The sequence below is a fragment of the Carcharodon carcharias genome, chromosome 4 (assembly GCF_017639515.1).
Source record: "Carcharodon carcharias isolate sCarCar2 chromosome 4, sCarCar2.pri, whole genome shotgun sequence".
NCBI lineage: Eukaryota > Metazoa > Chordata > Chondrichthyes > Lamniformes > Lamnidae > Carcharodon > Carcharodon carcharias.
Genome location: NC_054470.1, coordinates 162,680,924 through 162,700,103, shown reverse-complemented (window position 1 = coordinate 162,700,103; position 19,180 = coordinate 162,680,924). Strand labels below are relative to the sequence as shown.

General features: G+C 42.6%; 2 protein-coding genes across 4 annotated transcripts in view; both read left to right on the top strand.

Moving 5' to 3' along the window:
- The window catches only part of dmgdh (dimethylglycine dehydrogenase), a 168,448-nt gene extending 164,121 nt beyond the window's left edge, over window positions 1-4,327 (top strand). For all 3 annotated transcript variants that reach the window (XM_041186943.1, XM_041186942.1, XM_041186941.1), the window contains exon 16: window positions 1,881-4,327. In XM_041186943.1, coding sequence (XP_041042877.1) covers window positions 1,881-2,096 — 216 coding nt within the window. In that variant the 3' untranslated portion in view covers window positions 2,097-4,327. The remainder of the gene's footprint in view (window positions 1-1,880) is intronic.
- A 5,586-nt stretch (window positions 4,328-9,913) lies between these two features.
- Window positions 9,914-19,180, top strand: part of arsb (arylsulfatase B) — a 125,528-nt gene continuing 116,261 nt past the window's right edge. The window contains exon 1 of the mRNA XM_041185479.1: window positions 9,914-10,219. Within this exon, the coding sequence (XP_041041413.1) occupies window positions 9,968-10,219 (252 nt within the window). The 5' untranslated portion in view covers window positions 9,914-9,967. The remainder of the gene's footprint in view (window positions 10,220-19,180) is intronic.

Here is a 19,180-nt window from a genome sequence, read left to right as displayed (position 1 = left end):
GAAGCCAAAGCCTTTGCTGAGAAATGATCATTTGGAATTATCCAGGAAAAAGTAAGATATGCTTTTGATCAGCAGCAAGTCTATCCTCACATTTTATTGCAATATACTGCAAACTATGTAAGATATCAAAGTTGAATGTGTCATTTACCCCAGATCAGTGAAAATGAACCCTGAGAACAAAAATATACAAGCCCAGATTTTGGCCTATTTGCTCAATGGAAATAGGGTAAATTGACCTCCCACCCGATACCCAACAGAAAGCCTACAGTAGTGATTGCCACTCATTGAGGTTGGATCTAGGTGGATGCTTAACTTGGCACTCATAGTGGCATTGGAGCCCCAATGCTATTTTCACTGGGCAGGAAACAAATCTCGTACAGTGGCCAACCCACTCAGTAAAATTTTGTGGATTTACATCAGAAACTGACTAACATGATCAGGTGAACTATTTGAGGGGGGCCTGCAGACATTTAGCTCACCAAGACCCATGCGCTTTTGTGATTACTCGAATGTCATGGTATTTCAAACCTTGGTGATTGCTTCCTTTTGATTTGTTTGCCTTATTCATAGAATTGGGGTCCCGGTTAGCTCAGTTGGCTTCATGGCTAGTGTGTGATTCAGTATATAGTTTGATCCCCATTCTGGTTGAGGTAGACCTGAGGATTGCCTCCTTGCCCTGCCCAGGAGTAAAGTTATGGCATAAGCTGTGGCTCGGTGACCCTCAAATCAAGGTGGCCACCTCTAGAAGAGATTCATAGAATTACTTAGAAATTACAGCACTGGAAAAGGCCATTCAGTCCAACTGGTTTGCTCTGGTCTTTATGTTTCACAGAAGCTTTCCTACTTCATCCAACCCAACCTGCATATCCTTCAGTTCCTTCTTTTCACTTAAAGGCTTCCACTTAATGTGTTCACCTCAACCACACCATGTGGTAGCAAAAGGCATGGTCTAACCACTCTCTAGGTGTCATCTGTGATTATAACACTCTAACCTTGGAGTCAGATAATTGTGGGTTCAAGTCCCACTCCAGAGACTTGACCACATAAGCTAGACTGACACTCAGTGCAGTACTGAGGAAGTGCTGCACTGTTGGAAATGACACCTTTCATGACTGACCTCACATGCCCAAAGTGCTTTACAGCCAATGAGGAACTTTGAAGGTTTTCACTGTTGCAACATAGCAGCCAATTTCTGCAGAACTAGGTCCCAAGAATAACACTGAGATCATGATGAGATCATCTCTTTTAGTGATGTTGCTTGAGAGGTAGATAATAGCCAGGTTACCAGGGAGAACTCCCTGCTATTCTTCAAAATAATGTCATGGAATCTTTTTAAGCAATCAGTCATTGAATTGAGAGTAACATTGGGTGAGGTTTAAAACCAGCATCTGGCCCGATCCTGAGAGTTTCATGCCCAGTGAATTAGTTTAAAATTGTCCTCAAGTGAAACTATAGAAATATAGTAGAAATATAACCAAATTGGCTGCTGTTGGATATGGAATGTGCCAGAAAGGTACAGTATTGGGTGTTGAGGGTGTATTGTTGGTGTATAAGTTACAGGGAGCTTTGTTGTCCATCCAAAAGTGTTTATTGCCAACATACGTACCCTCTCATTTTTCTTTTAGGGTGTGGGTGACTTGTTTGAGAGTGCAGGCCCTTACATTTTCTTTTTTTTGCCTGGCCCGCATGGGAGCTTTTGGCTTAGAGGGAACATTGCTTACTGCTATCCCTGGACACCTGAAAAAGGAGATTGCCCCATTTCTTAGCTGTAATTTAAGTCCCTTTAAAGAGCACAAATTTCACCTCCAAAAAATAAACTAGATGCTATCTCTTTAAAAATAAAAATTTCAATCTATAAAGCAGTATTCTTGTGCATTAAGGTTGTAGGTAACACCACATCTGGAGCCTACAGTTACAGCACACAACAGAGTGTGGCCTTCGCATATGTGCCTGTGGAACTCAGCAAAATAGGACAACAGCTAGAGGTGGAACTGCTGAATAAAAAATACAATGCGGTAATCGTCCAAGAACCACTGATACTGACAGAGCCAACTAGGACTCGAATGAAGAAGAAAAGTGAGAGCTCAAGTATTTGAGGGACATTATTGTTCAAAAAGAAAGCAACCCTGAATACTCAAGTTTCTGTCAGCACCATAGGTAACTTTGAAACAAAGCTAACTCTCAGCGTTTTAAATGTAAAAACTTACAGGGCTGCAAGATTAAAAGCGATTCTAATTTTAAACATCGCCGCAGCTACCATTTCACATATGGCAGTTGAACTAACAAGGAGATCTGTTCTACAAATGTTTTCCACCAATAAATATGCTGGGTCGTGTTTCAGTAGGGTATAACCATTTGCATTGAGCCATATTTCAGCTGGGACCAAGCTTCCTATTACTGGCTGGGTCAAAATCCTGGAATTCCCTTCCTAACAGCACTGTGGATGTACCTACACCACATGGACTGCAGCGGTTCAACAAGGCAGCTCACCACTTCTCAAGGGCTACTAGGGATGGGCAATAAATGCTGGCCCAGCCAGCGAAGCCCACATCCTGTAAATGGATAAAAACAAGGATCCCCACCCCATGTGTAAATATGCTGACCTCAGCAAAATGACCTCACTGCAGTAAACATTAAACACTGTCACTGCTGTCCCACAGCAGGAGTGTCAATCTTCCCCACATTGAGCAGAGTGAGCAAGTCTGCCTCAGTATTTACAAAGTACCTTATACTCTTGATCTTTTTGTTATAAAAGGGCATTTTACGAATTTCAATCACTGGAACTAATGTGAAAAAAATAAAAGAAATATGGCTGATTACAAAAACTTGCTGCACTTTTAAAATCAAATGTTTTTAATGTTAATTAAATAATTAGCTAATAGTTTTTATTTTGAATGTGTGGATCGCTTGCCATGAAATGTGAAAATCCTTCAGCCAGGTAGGACTAATGCAACACAAGGTCAATTATTTTATAAAGTCACCAATCACCTATCCAATCTGTGCAATTAGCATTCTTTAACTGAATTATCCAACTAATGCTAGATGGTTAGAAATCCTTTTCAGCAACAGGGAAGGAAGGTTTCAAGGCAGGGTGTGATTTTTATATTTTAAAAAAAGCTGAAATCATTAATTGAATGATGTAAAAGGAAACCCGAATTATGCTGCAACACCCAGTGAAAAGAATAAACATCACACCTGGAATATGAATTTATTTTGCTGGGTGCTGAGATATATTAAGTTTCTGGGAAATGGATCAAGACACCTTCTTTCGTGGAAGCTTTCCCTTCCCTAACCACAAGTTCAGATATGTGAGTGCTGCTGAAGAAATTCAAAAGCTGAAACTTTTCAAAGTCAAGTAATTTGTTTCAAACTCCAAGGTTTTCCATGGTTAAACATTCACACCACCAACATGATCGTGAGTTATTCTGAACAAGCAGGGAAATGGTCATTGAACATTGAGTAATATTCTAGAACTTGGTGGTCTACTGCTGTGTTTCAAAACGAAAGCCCTGACTTAAGGTGCGGGGCATGAATTGGGTAGATCATAGATACAGTTGGCAATCTGTTCCCTGTGCATCCTTCCTTGTTTCAACAAGAATGACAACATTGGACAGAAAGGAATTTCTGCCCTAAATAATTGTTAATGTTGCATTAAATCCATCCTGCCATGAACCAAAACAATGCAATCAATGCAATGCACAAAATAACAACTTATGTTTGCTTGGGAAGGCAGAATCCCTGGAGTAACTGAATGAAAACAAGTAGCCTGTCACCCTCCTTTAGGTAACATGCTGGCACTTGCTTTGTCTGATCTGCACTGTGCAGAGAGGTTTGGGAGGTGCCCCACAGCTCCTGCTGGTTAGACAAGGGGGGTGCAATAGCAAGAGTGGCCTAGTGTTTACTTTCTCAGTGGCAGAGACTTAAAAGTCAGAGGTCTTGAAGAATGACAGGAGCAACACCACCTTCTTAAGGCCAATTAAGGATGGGCCGCCCACATCCTGTGAAAAAATAAATAAGAAAAACTTGGAAACATTCTGACCTATATCTAAATTTAGTACAAGACATGGTGATACCCTCATCGATAAGGCAATTGGTAATGGCCATAATTGTAGCTTTTTAAAAACCTACTATTATTACTGTGAATATTTTGTTTGATTTAAAGGAATAGCATAGGAGAACAAAGTTTTCATTTGTGATTTGAAACATAAATTGTGAACTAATTTGTATCAAGCAGCAGTTTAATTGCTTAATCTGTAGCATTGTATACAATTTAATAAGTATTTTTTAAATATAATTGTATTAATGCCTTGCAAATAAAATGGATTTATCAGAAGCTCTTGGGGGATTTTCTGTTTCTTTTTAATAAATATGATTTGGATTATGTTACAATTATACATGCCTTTTATTTCCAGAACTAGCAGACAAATATAATACTGTTTACAGGAGAGTTAGTTGGATCAGTTGAATAATGTATCTTTGTCCCTCTTTTTTTCTTGGATAGTTGATCTAGTGACCTAACTCATCCTTGTTTCCCAGAATGGTTGATTTGATTGACAGGTCAGTAAGTTTTTTTTCTCTGACTTAAGTTCTTTCCTATTTACACTTGCATTCCTCAGTTGAGATGCTGGTTGATGGCCTACAACTAGAGGAAGTACAACACAGCAGCACAGGTTGTTTTGTCTCCCTATTTGCATACACCCAGTGCTAATAACGTAAGTTTGGAGAAACCAAAGAGCATTCAGCCCACCAAGTTTGTTCCACCCAGAGACCAGGCACAATTTCACTCTCACCTGGGACTACAAACTTGTTTCTTTGTTCCCAGCAAGGAAGCCATATTCAAAGGGAGTAAGTATTTGAGATAACACCATAATACTGTAGCCCTGATTCTTCAACCCACATTCTTTGTCAGCTCTGCTCCTCACTTGGAAGATTAGGATTGGAATCACTCAAGGGTCATCGTAGCCAGAGAGGTTCCCAAATAGAGTTAACATTAGCAAGGTAAAGTACTGTGAACTTTATCACAACATCTGGGTAGTTGAGTAGAACTGTGAAGATATTAATCCAATATTATCCAACCCTATTATTCCACACTGGCCACTTATATTCCAGAGATGATACGTTGATATACCAGCTGCACAGAATCCAGCAAATTGCATACAATCTGATCGCCAGCATGTGTCTTCATACTTAAAACATCTGGGGCTGTAACGCCTGCAAAAGCATGGTGAGTGGAACTCCTACCTGACCACACATTTGACCTCCAACTATTTGTCAAATTGTAGGAATGGGGTCATTTGTATGGATCAAGGCACCAAAACCAATCCAGGATCAATGATCTCAGTCTAGATCTGGTCTGGGGTCTATCAAAAATCCTCAGACAACTCACACAAGTCTCAGCTGTTTTAACTCCCAAATGACACCCCCACGGTCATTTTATCCATGAAACCCACGTCCTGCTCCCTTGACCCAATTTCCACTAACCTACATGCTAGGCGTAAGTGGTTTATTCTCCTCAGATACTTCCCCCTTCCATTCAAAAATGCTGTCATTATGCCTCTCCTCAAAAACCCACTCTTCACTCATCAGTCCTACGGAGATAGAGTGGGGGAATGGGGCTAATTGGATTGCTCTGCAGAGAGCTGGCATGGATTTGATGGACCAAATGGCCTCCTCCTGTGCTGTACAACTTTATGACTGTGCAACCTCTGAACTAGGGGCAGGAATACTATGACTGTGCCAAAGACTTGCTCCACTTTATGAATCATGATAATATACAACCTTTTCAACAACAACATGTATTTATATAATACCTTTACCATAGTAAAAAGTCCCAAGGTGCTTCACAGGAGCTTTATCAAACAAAATTTGGCACCAAGCCCCATGATATTTTAGGGAATTGACCAAAAGCTTGGTCAAAGTGGTAGGTTTTAAGGAGTGATTTAAAATACGAAGGTGAGGTTGAGAGGTTTAGGGAGGAAATTCCCAAGAATAGGGCCTTGGCAGCTGAAGGCATTGCCATTGGTGGAGTGATTAAAATCAGGGACGATCAAGTGGTCAGATTTAGAGGAGCACAGATATTTGGGGAAAGTCGTAGAGCTGGAAGAGATTACAGAGATAGGGAGGGGTGAGGCCAGGTAGGATTTTGTAGACAAGGATAGGATTTTTAAAATTGAGTCATTGCTTAACCAGGAGCCACTGTAGGTCAGTGAATTCATTGATGATGGGTGAACAGGATGTGGTGCAAGTTAGGACACAGGCAGCAGAATTTGGGATGTCCTTGAGTTAACATGGGATACTGGCCAGTATTGTATTGAAATAGTCAAATCTAGAGGTAACAAAAGCACCTATGAGGGTTTAGGCAGAAATGAGGTGAGGCGGGGCCAAGTCGGCCATTATGGAGGTGGATTTAGGAGGTCTTAATGATGGCAGATATGTGATTGGAAGTTCATCTCGGAGTCAAATGTGATACCAAGGTTCAGCCTCAGACAGTTGCCAGGGGAGGGTTAGTGTCAGAATCTAGGGAAAGAAGTTTGTAACAAGGGCCAAAGGTAATTACTTAAGTCTTCCCAGCATTTAATTGGAGAACATTTCTTCTTATCCAGCACTAGATGTCAGACTGACAATAAAAGCAAATACTGTGGATGCTGGAGATCTGAAATAAAAACAGAAAGAGTTGAAAAAACTCAGCAGGTCTGGCAGCAGCTATGGAGAGAGAAACAGAGTTAACAGTTTGGGTCCAATATAACTTCTTTGAAGAAGAAGTTCCTCTCTCCATAGATGCTGCCAGACCTGCTGAGTTTTTTCAGCTCTTTCTCTTTTTATTATAAGCAGTCTGACAATTTAGAGGCTGTGGATAGGTTAGGTAGAGCTGGGTCAGCATATATTTGGAAACTGACGCTATGTTTTTAGATGAGAAATCAAAGGGGCCATGAATGGATCCTTGGGGACACCAGAAGTAACCTTCAGCCTGACCTTGTAAATTTATGACTTACCCAATACTAGGACTTCCTTGCTACAAAAGCAACATTAAGACAGCTCTGTTGTGCAACGCAAACAGACAAATGGTTCTTCTAACCACACTATTGCAAATGTTCTCTGCAATCAATTTCTAACTTCTTTTCATTCCTATCTGTTTTTTGTTTCCAATTGGAAATTGCCTGCCTTTCCTCGTTTTAAGGTTCACCCACCCCTCAAATTGATTCCTCCAACTCAAAACAGTATATTGCCCACCTCTCACACCTTTCACTTTCAGCTATAAGCCTGAATGCAAGTGGGGAAGACTAAGGAGAGCACCACCCAATCAATGGTGCACTGAGTTCACTGTATTTGCATAACCTCAGGCAGCTCTCAGTGTGGCAAAAGCATTTGATGGAAGTCCACCCATTGTTGGGTATAAAATCACATTCAAGATACAAGCATCATTTATTGCTATTATCATTGGCTCTCTGGCTGTGTAAAACACTGACAAGGCTGCGTTTAGTGCACTCACTGAGTTCATCTGCAAAAGTGGCCTGCCTCCTTCTAAAAATTGGTTTTACAACTGATGATTTACTAGTGCACTTCAGTGGACATTAAGAATTACTGTGGGACTGGAATCACATGTAGGTCAGATTGGAGAGAACTGCGAGTTACCTATCCATGAAGAACATTAATGAATCATATTGGTTCCTCTAACAACCAGTAGCTTTCATTGGTAGTTCTTTGTCATGTTGTCAAAGCAGTTATGTGTCTCATAAATGTATGTAAATTGACATCCTCTGACGTTAATACCACTCCAGTGTAGTTTTAAATGGGAGCTGAGTGGGGATGCTGCCCCGGCACCTTTTTTAGTGAAGTTGATTGAGGGTCAAATGTTTACCAGGACACCAGGAATACATGCCTACTCTTCAAAATTGAACCACGGGATCTTTCTGTCTACCTGACAGAACACGTGGGACAGTACCTCCACACTACAGCACTCCCTCAGTACTGCACTAGAACGTCAACCAAAATTGTGGTCTGAATTTTTCGCTGGTCGGGCGCACGTGATTGGCGGGCCTGGAAGTGGACGGGAAACGGGCGGACAGCTGCCTCAGGAAGCTGCAGACCTTCACAGAATAAATGAAACAACAAAAATGTTGCAAAATATATGCAGCACAATCAAGCGACTGAAAGCATACCTCATTAAAAAAAAGTCCCCAGATATCTCTTATTTTATTTCCCCAGGGAGATATCATCCCACCCTGGATCGAAGTTTGAGCAAAAATGTAGAGGCCGCCTGGTCGATTGGCCTGTCCGCCAACCACGAAAGTGGACGGGCCAAGAAAAATCGCTTTCAATTGCCTCCTTAATGGGCTTAATTGCCTGCTTAATTGTCATTGGGGCGCTTCCGACTGCTGAGTGCGCCTGCCGATCGAGATATCGTGCAAGTGCGCGATGATGTTGGTACGCTCGCCCGACATCACCTCACGCTATTTCGCGGCTGGACAGGTCTGGCACGCACCCGCCCACTGTATGTAAAGTTCTGGCCTGTGTATTCAAGTTGCTGGAGTGGAACTTAAACCTATGACCTTTTGATTCAAAGAGAGTGCTTCCACTGGGCCAAGGCTATACCAAAACTGTCGGGAAAGCTTACAGTCCAATGCCTGGATTACCTATGCAGCTACTTGCTGCTTGCCAAGATGGCATATCAAAACTCGGCAGTCCTAACATATCCAGCCATGAATACAGGAAGGGGAGGCTCCATGAATATCTACATCCTCAGCGATGACAGAAAGTTGCATGTGAGTATAAAATACAATATTAAAGCGTTTGCAACCATATTCAGCCAGAAGTGCCAAGTGGATGATCCATCCCGACCTCTTAACGCCAGTCTTCAGACAATTTGATTCTCTCTACATAATACCAAGAAATGACTGAAGGCACTGGATACGGCAAAGGCCATGGACCCCGACAACACATGGCTGTAGTGCAAAAGACGTGAGCCAGAACCAGCTGTGCCGCTAGCCAAGCTATTCCAGTAAAGACAGAACTAGCATCTACTCAACCATGTGAGAAATTGCCCTTGTATGTCCTGCCCACAAAAAACAGGACAAATCCAAATCAGCCAATTACTGCCCCATCAGCCTACTATCAATCATCAGCAAAGTGATGGAAGGGATCGTTGACAGTACTATCACGCAGCACTTACATAGCAATAACTTGCTCACCAATGCTCTGTTTAGATTCTGCCAGGCCTCTCAGCTCCTGACCACTTTATGGTCTTGGTCAAAACGTGGACAAAAAAGGCTGAACTCCCAGCGGTGAGGTGATAGCGACTGCCCTGATGTCAAGGCCCCGTTGGAATAAATGTGACACCAAGGATCCCTAGCAAAATTGAAGTCAATGGGGATTGGAGAAAACTCCCAACTGGCTGATATCATAGCAGTATCTTGCTTTTGAATTAGCTCTTTCAAAGAGTTGGCACAGTCACCCGGGGTCGAGTGGTCTCTTTCCTCGCTATGATCTATCAGAAAGAATTGATTTGAATTGGTGCACTGTGTGGAACCACAAACCCTAACCACTCATTCGAATTCCAAGTGTTTGGCAATAATGTTTAGCTGGATTGTCTTGTAAATGCTGCAATTGTTTATATCCTTACACATATTGTGATGCAGTTATAAAATTAAGTGAGGGGCATTTTGTTCTGCAATAGACCTAAATTATAGTAAATGTTACAGTGCATCAAACAAAGGATGGAATTATATGATATTCACGGGGTATTAAAATAAAATAATTATTGTTGATGTGGCCAAATATGGGAATTGGTCGCTCTGTGAAAAATGCAACATTACGCCCAACATTTCCGGCATCGTAGATACTTGAATGAAATAGGTTTCTTAAAATGATCACGGGACCAATCATGTGACCGTATGGCGGCTGCTGCTGCTGCCTTCCGGGTGGTTGGGTTTTTTTTTATTGAAGGACAGGATTGAAGTTTGATGCTGCGATGATGAGGCTGCATTCCGTGTACCGTTTGCTTTACTTTTCAATCCTCTTTCCCATTTCGGACGCTTCCCGGCCGCACATCGTCTTCATCCTGGCTGACGATTATGGCTGGAACGACATCGGCTATCACGGCTCCCAGATCCGAACCCCGGTCTTGGACAAGCTGTCAGCCCAGGGGGTCAGACTGGAGAATTACTATGTCCAGCCCTTGTGTACGCCTTCGCGCAGCCAGTTACTGACCGGCAGGTACCAGGTAGGGCAATGTCAGTGTCAGCCTTCAGAGGGCAAGCGGCAGGCTGTAATTAACACCGTCAACAACATGCAATCAGAGCCATTAACCTGCATTTCTTGATTTAAAAATGAACACAGGGATACCAAGCAAGAGTTTGTGAGGAAGGCTGGAGATGCTGGAACAAGTTTAAGAGAGTTTTTTTTTAAAAAAATAACTTTATCCTGGGGAGCGGTAGAAGATGGAATGGCTTAGGTGGAGAGTTGACTACTCGGCTATGATATACTGAAACTCTGCTACCAGCTTGGGGAGGATCATTTGTACCGTACATCGGAGTTCTGTTTTATTTATTCTTTCACACGATACCAGTGCCACTGGCTAGGCCAGCATTTGTTTCCCATCCCTAGAGTTAGAAGAGTAAAATTGGGATTTAGTGCAAGAGAATAGAGGGATTTAAAAATGGTGAGAGGGTAACATAGATGATGGAAAGCAATTGAAGGTTGGAAAATGATCGAGTGATGATTGTGGATATTTTTTTAAGTCTTAAAAGGTGTAGTGATTTAGGGAGTGAACTCCAGAGTTTAAGAGCTAAGTGGCTGAAGGCAGGCTGAAGTGGGAGTGAATAAGAGGCCAGAATTGGTGGATCTAAGTTCTTGGAGGGTGGTAGGGCCAGAGAAAGTTATGGAAATGGATAGGGGCAAGGCCACAAAGGGATTTTAATGTTGGGTCAAGAATGTTAAATTTGAGGTGCTTGGGTGGGCAGAAGCCAGTGGAGGTCAGTGGACGACTGGCGGCTGTAGTGCAGGTTCGAATATGGGCAGCAAAGCTCCCTCTTTGTGCAGGGCCTGTTCATTTCCGTGTGCAGCACCTTTAAAACTTTCTTTGTGCAGTTGTGCACACAGTAAGCTAACAGAGGTAGCTTGTGAGTAACCTCTAGAGTACATTCTTGGTTGCTATGTGTACACAGCTTACAGAGAACAGGCAGCAGAGCTTTGGAGGAGCTGATGTTTGCAGAGGGAGGTGAATGAGAGGCCACTGGAGAGCATTGGAATAGTTGGGTCTGGAGGTGACTGGTATGGATAAGGGTTAGAGCTGCTGGTGGCCTGAGGCAGAAATGGGTCATTTCCTGGAGGTGGAGGAAGTTATGATGGAGATGATATGGAATTGGAAGCTCAGCTCAGGATTAAATAGTTTGTGAATGATCCGGCTGAACCGTGAAGGGGGAGGGGATGGGATCGATGGCAATGGCACAAACGTTTGTGGTGAAGCTGAACGTTTAGAGGAAATTGCAGCTCTCCCAGGACTGGATGTTGCACAAACAGAATGATGATACAGCAGCTGTGGAGGACGGGGCTGTCGATGGTGTATTTGACATGACAGGGAATGTATCCGAGGAGAGGAATTTGGTTATGGTATCAGATCATGTGGAAGCCAGGAAGGAAGTTGGGTAATTTAGTGGGAATGTGGTTGAGGAGACAGGAGGGGTGGCTCTCATGAGGAAGAGCTGAGAATGGGCATGGTGCGAGATGGAAGAGGAAAATACGGGATCAGGGCAGAGACAACCTTGAGAACGTTGTGGGGGTGGGGTGTGGTGGCAAAGTGGCAGCTGAACTGATTGTCTCAGAGAAACAAGTCCATGAACTCCTTGCATGTGTTGAAGAAACATAGAAAATGGGAACAGGAGTAGGCCATTAGCCCCTCGAGCCTCTTCCACCATTCAATATGACCATGGCTGATCCTCTATCTCAATGCCATACACCCACTCTCCCCATACCCCATGGCGCCTTGAGAGTCTAGAAATCTATCTATTTCCTTCTTAAATATATTCAGCGACTTGGCCTCCACAGCCTTCTGTGGTAGAGAATTCCAGAGATTCACCACCCTCTGAGTGAAAGAGTTTCTCCTCATCTCAGTCCTAAATGGTCTACCCCGTATCCGGAGACAGTGACCCCTTATTCTAGACCCCCTAGCCAGAAGAAGCATCATCTCCTGTCAAAATTTTATATGTTTCAATGAGATCCCCTCTCATTCTTCTAAACTCCAGTGAATACAGGCCTAGTCGGCCCAGTCCCTCCTCATATGCCATCCCAGGAATCAGTCTGGTTGGAGGGGACAGGCAAAAGAGGTTAAGTAAATGATTAGTTGTGGAGTAAAGAAGTAGATATTTTGCTTTCCAGGATGATCCTAGTGTGGGTTTTGGAAGCAAGGAGCAATGCCCAAAAATGCTCGTTGTGGTTCAACCAGACCTGGTGATGGATGACTAAATCAGTTGTGTGTCAGATACACTCAAGCCTGTGTCACTTGGAGTTGAGGGAGTGAAGCTGAGAATGATGGGGATTACGCAAGGTGGAAGAAACTTTTTATTTGTTCCTCCACACAATGTGGCTAGGCCAGCATTTATTGCTCATCCCTAATTGTACTTGGGAAAGTGGTGGTGAGCTGCCTTCTTGAACCACTGCAATCCATTTGGCGTAGGTATGCCCACAGTGCTGTTGAGGAGGGAGTTCCAGGATTTTGACCCAACAACAGTGAAGGAACAGTGATAGATTTCCAAGTCAGGATGGTGTGTAACTTGCGGGTTGTGGTGTTCCTATTGCATCTGCTGCTCTTGTACTTCTAGGTGGTAGAGACCATGGGTTTTGAAAGTGCTGTCAAAGGAGCCTTGGTGAGTTGCTACAGTGCATCGTGTAGATGGTACACACTGCTGCCACTGCGTTGGTGGTGGAGGGAGAAAATGTTTAAGTTGGTGGATGCAGTGCCAATCAAGTGGGATGCTCTGTCCTAAATGGTGTCAAGCTTCTTGAGTATTGTTGGAGCTGCACTCATCCAGGCAAGTGGAGAGCATTACATCACACTCCTGACTTGTGCCTTATAGATAGTCAACAGGCTTTGGGGAGTCAGGAGATGAGTTGCCTGTTGCAGAATTCCCAGTCTCTGACCTGCTCATGTAGCCACAGTATTTATATTACTGGTTCAGTTCAGTTTCGGGTCAATGGTAACTCCTGGGATGTTGATAGTAGGGGATTCAATGATGGTAATGCCATTGAATGTCAAGGAGAGATGGTCTTTGCCTGGCCCTCGTGGTTTTTGTTGTTTTACTGGGGAAACAGGTATCAAAGTGCAGGTGATGGAGTGATTGAGCAAATTAACAGCTGGTGTGAAATGTTTTAATAAAATAACATGGAGGGTAAATTGAGTTGAATAAGATCTGGCTAGCATAATAGTCATTAGGTGTATTCATTGGATGTAAAACACAGTGCACTGAGGTTGTGAAAGGTGCTATTAAGTTCTGTCCTCACCCTCTACCCCATATCCTCTGCCATTCACGCCACTTCCTGTGTTATGCCACCACTCAAAGCATCATCTCTTTCTCTTCGAGCATTCTGAAGGGACTGTTCCCTCTGTAACATTCTTGTCCATTCCTCTGTCACCACAAACACCCCCTCCCCTTCCCACCACACCTTCCTGTGCAAGTGCAGGAGATACAACACCTACCTTTTGCCTCTCCATTACCACTACCCAGGACTGGAAACATTCCTTGCAGGTTAAACAGTAATTACTTGAATTTTCAATTCACTGTACCATATTCACTGCCCCCTGCGCAGCCTACTCTGTACTGGGGACGCCAAATGCAGTTGGTTGATTGTTTCACTGAACAGCTCCATTCAGTCCACATGTGTGACCCTGAGCTTCCAGCCGCTTGTCATTAGCAGTAGATTGTAGGCTAGGTTGTGCCAGAGTAGCATTCTCACTTTGACCTTTCTGTTTTCAACTTCCTATGCTCTTCCGCTCATCGTAGACTTGAGACATGGCATCTCACCTTTCCTTTAGGCACTTTACAGTCTTCCAGAGTTGATACTGAATTCAACAATTTCATATCATAACCATTGCTTCCATTTTTTTCAGACCTGCTGCTGGTAATGATCCTGCTGTTGCCAAATACACCTCTTCCAGACCCATCTTTTGTTTCTTTATTTGCCCTATTACCAACCCCTTTTTGTTAATATGGCAATCATCTTGTCAAAACCAATTATTAGTCAAACAGGTGATGGGCATTAATTATCCCATCGAAATAGAATAAAAAGGTTCAGCTGGAACACTTTGTGTGGCAGCTACTAGGAAGTTAGTGGCACTCAGGAGTTGTCTTGGAAATAAACCAACTTTAACCAAGAAAACCTGGATTACTACTTCCACCACGACCTCTTATTGTGAGTAACATGGTAGCAGAGGATGAACTTTAAGCTTTGCTGATTGATTGCTGTATATGAAGCTTTCTGTCTCAGTCCTCTGAAGGAAAAGAAGTGTGCTGTTGCTAACAATTTAAGTTATGGAATGGCGGAAGGATGGTGCAAAATTGCAAGCTTTGACTATCCAACAATTATTTCTGACTCTGAACTGTATCAGCAATGGAAGGCTGAAGTTGAAATGTGGGCCCAGGTTACTGCTATACCCTGGAAGAAGCAAGCTATGGCTTTGGCGTTATCATTACCAGGCAAAAGTAAGATAAGGAGTAAAGTATTTTCAGAGTGGAAAGTGGATGATTTGGATCATGAAGAGGGATTAGACCGTCTGATACAATTTTTGGATAAGTTCTACAAAAAGGATGAGTTATTGGAAGTGTATGAAGCTTGGATGATCTTTGATAGGTTTAGGAAATCAGATCATCAGCCCATGGAAGAATATATCATGGATTTTGATAAATGGTACAAGAGACATGAACTTGAAATTCCAGAATCAGTATTGGCATTTAAATTACTGGACTGTGCTCACATTTCCCACGTTGATAGTCTTTTAGTACTAACCGGGGTTCAGTTCCAGGGGAAAGAATCTCTCTTAGTTCAAATGGCTGCTGCCCTAAAAAAATTTCTGGAGAAACAGTCCCTGCCACTTTTTTTAGCAAATGCGAACAACAATGCTGGAAAACAAAGAATAGAGGATTCAATGGTGACCAAACTTTGCGGTCGACCAAATATTAGACGAAGATTCCAATACAAAGATGGGGTTAATGACGAGGTCTGAAAATGGTTGTAACCCTAGCCAATTTGAGAGTCGGGACAGAAAGGGTGTCTGGGATGGTGACCGTAGATGTTTAAACCCAGAAAATGCATGGGGAATGGTTATTCGGTGTGATTCCCGGTATCATTACGCAATGAATTGCCCACAGCGAAGGAATCGTGTTTTTGAAGTGACCCATGAGATGGTTTCACCTGAAACTGAAAATGATGATGTTGACTGCCATGATGGAATTGTATTGATTACTGAGAGTTTGAATCCAGTGATGAAGGAATCTGCCATCAAGATACTCAACTGTGCAGTTCTGGACAGTGGTTGTACTTCTACGGTGTGTGGCTCGGACTGGCTTGACTGCTATCTGGAGTCTCTCAATGAGGCAGACCAGCGGAAGGTCAAAGAGTATGAAAGCTCCACCTGCTACAGGTTCAAAGATGACAATATATTAACATCCTCCAAACGGGTATCTGCCGTCGTCTGCTCCTCATAACTACCCAGTATATGTGTATGTGAAACGCATGGTGCCTCCTCGCGTTCTATGCCCTGTTCAGAACCTGTAAAGGTATAGTCAGTACCAATTAACCATGAAGAATGTACCCCAACAGGTTTGATTACCGTGTTGCACAATTACTACTTTCCCATCACTCCCTTGTAAGATAGCAGGGATCAATCTGTTTATCAGTACTGATGTGGTTTCTAGAGAGTTACCGCTATTGTTGAGTCGATCTGCAATGAAGAAGGCTCAGATGACGCTAGATATGAAGAATGATAGAGCAGTCATGTTTGGGGAAAAATGTGGATCTCCATTTTATTCGGTCAGGCATGTTACATAAAATATTAGCTGATCAACCAGGTTGCAAACAGCACTAGCATGAGTGGTGCACACTAAGAACTCTCTGCAAATGGTTGCAGGGTACAGTCCAGGGGCTACAGTCTGTATCGGTTGGTGTATGGAAGAAATCCAAAGTTACCTTCGGTGTTGTCAGATACTCCCCCTGTTCTAGAAGGGACTAGCATTAGCCCCACTTTTTCTGTCCATCTGAACGCTTTGCGCACAGGCAGAAAAGCTTTCATTAAAGAGAAAATCCGGTGGGCCCTATGGCACCACATAAAACCATCAGGAATACAGTTTAGACAAGGAGACATGGTGTATTATAAAAGGGAGGGCCAGAGAGTGGAAAGGGCCTGGCAAGCTTATAGGGATCGATGGGAAAGTAGTAATTGTGCAACACGGTAATCAAACTGTTGGGGTACATTCTTCATGGTTAATTGGTGCTGACTATACCTTTACAGGTTCTGAACAGGGCATAGAACGCGAGGAGGCACCATGTACTTCACATACACATACACTGGGTAGTTATGAGGAGCAGACGACGGCAGATACAGGGTTGACTGACTATGAATAAAGTAATACTGAGGTACAGGACAATGCTATTCATCCAAAAGGGCAATTAGCCTAAGTAGGAACAAAGGTAACATGCCAGATGGGACCAGTGTGTGGAGGGATGCCACCATCATAGGGAGAGTAGGAAAGGCCACTGGTAAATACAAACATTGGCCAAATGTGCAGGAGGGGGGACAGGAGATTTATCGATTGGCAAACCAAGGTAAAGACATGGAAACACAGCGCCATATGAGTTCTGACAGCGGACCAGAAAGTGGTTGTGACGCTAGAAAAAAATCACGGACATGCAAACAGAGTTCGGTTCACTTGGGAGGACAATCGTATAGTAGCAGTCCAGAAAAGGAGAGGGACGTGAGTAGAAGCTGTTCAGACTAGAGAGCAAGCTAGCAATCTCAATAGAAGTAGACGTCCTTATGACAGAAATTCTAGTAGCTACTAATAAACTGGAAAGTAAGCTGATAAAGGAAGCCAAACAGAAAGATAGAAAGTTGGAAGGAATTTGGGGTATATTCTGAAGTACCTGATACAGGACAGCCAGCTTTATCTCACAGATGGATCTGTACAGAAAAGGTTCTCTCAGACGGCATGTATAAGGCCAAAGCGAGATTAGTAGCCCGAGGCTTTGAAGAGAAACTAGGAGATCAGGATGGCAGAGTGGACTTGCCTGTGAGTAAAGTGAGTTTGAAGGTTTTTTTTTGCTATTTCAGCATTCTATTGGGAGTGCAAATCGATTGATATAAAGGCTGTGTTTTTACAGGGAGAGAAGTTTCAAAGGGAAGTTATTTTGAAACTGCCCAGAGAAGCCAGGGATGTAGGAGGAAAACTGTGGAAATTGAATAAGTGTGTATATCGGTTGAATAATGCATCAAGAGTGGGGTATTTTTCCATGTGGTCTGTCTTGTTGAAAACAGGTTGCATTCAGTTAAAGGCAGACCCTGCGATGTTCTACTGGTACCATAAGGAGAAACTAGCTGAGATCTTTATCATGCATGTTGATGAATTCCTGTGGGGAGGATCTGTAGAATTTGAAAATGGGTAATCGAGAAGATAAGGAAGGAATTCCAGGTCGGAAGTCAGGCTTCTGGGGCCTTTAAATACATAAGTTTAGTCATTAAGCAGAGCAAGTTAGTAGTGACATTGAGTCAACAATCTTATCAAGAAAATGTTAATTATATCCCAATAACTCATGGTAGATCTTCTCAAAAAGAGCATCCTGCTATAGAGGAAGAAGTGAAATAGTTGAGAAGTTTGATTGGGCAGTTGAACTGGTTGTGCGCTCAGACTAGGCCTGACACTAGTTATGATATGTTGGAGCTGAGTACCATGATGAGAGCAAAATGACACTTGTTAAAAAATTAAATTCTGAGAGATGTGTGCTCAAGTTTCCAGCCTTGGGTGATCCAGAAGAAATTAGGTTGGTTATTTTTAGTGATGCTTCACATGCCAATCTTCCAGATGGGTTCTCTAGCACAGCCGGGTTCATCAGATTCTTGGTAGGAAAGAATGATAAATGTTGCCCACTGGCTTTGGAGGCCAGGGAAATAAAAAGGGTAGTGAAAAGCACCTTAGCTGCTGAAACATTAGCCTTGGTAGAAGCATTAGATATGGGGGTTTACTTATCCAATATATTGACAGAAATATTATATAAGGGGCAATGTGGGAAATGTTTGCCCATAGAATGTTATGTTGATAACCGGTCTCTTTGGGACAATGTTCATTCCACGAAAATTGTCACCGGAAAAAAGGCTAAGAATAGACCTAGCAGGCCTAAAGGAGATGTTAAAGAGAAAAGAGATCTCTAAGATAAAATGGGTTGACACAAGTCACCAATTATCAGACTGTTTTACCAAAAGAAGTGCCTGCTCTAAGAGATTATTAAATGTGTTGGAAGAGGGGTGTCTTATAATGATGCAATGAAAAATTGTTTTAATTTAAAATGAAAAGAGAGGAATCTTTTAATATGACAATCATCTTGTTAAACTAATTGCTAGTCAAACAGGTGATGGGCATTAATTATCCATTTAAATAGAATAAAAAGGTACAGCTGGAATACTTTGTGTGGAAGCTACCAGGAAGTTAGTAGTATTGAGGAGTTGTCTTGGAAATAAATTAGCTTTAATCAAGCAACCAGCTTGGATTAATTCTTCCACCACAATCTCTTATTGTGAGTAACACCTTTTGCCTTGCAACCTCAACTCTTTTGTCATTGTCTCCTGCCTTCCACTCTATCACAGACCTTTTATTTTTTTCTTCCCTCCTGTTCCTCTTTCCCTGCTCCTATACTTGTTTAAAACCTGTTACGTCTCAAACTTTTTTTTCAGTTCTGATGAAAGGCTATTGACTGTAGTGGATTTACAGTTGGTGGAGCCCTGTATTCAGCTTCATTTTTGGCTGTTGTTTCTCTGCACTGGACACACTTATCTGGAGTGAGAGCCAAGGAATGATTCTGAAGATGTGACGATGAAACCAGCTGATAGGATGTATCCCAAGTGAATCTGTCTCTCTTTATTTTCTGTCATTGAGTCTAACTTGGCATTATTGAGGTAAGAAGCTAACCATAAGTGTGTGTG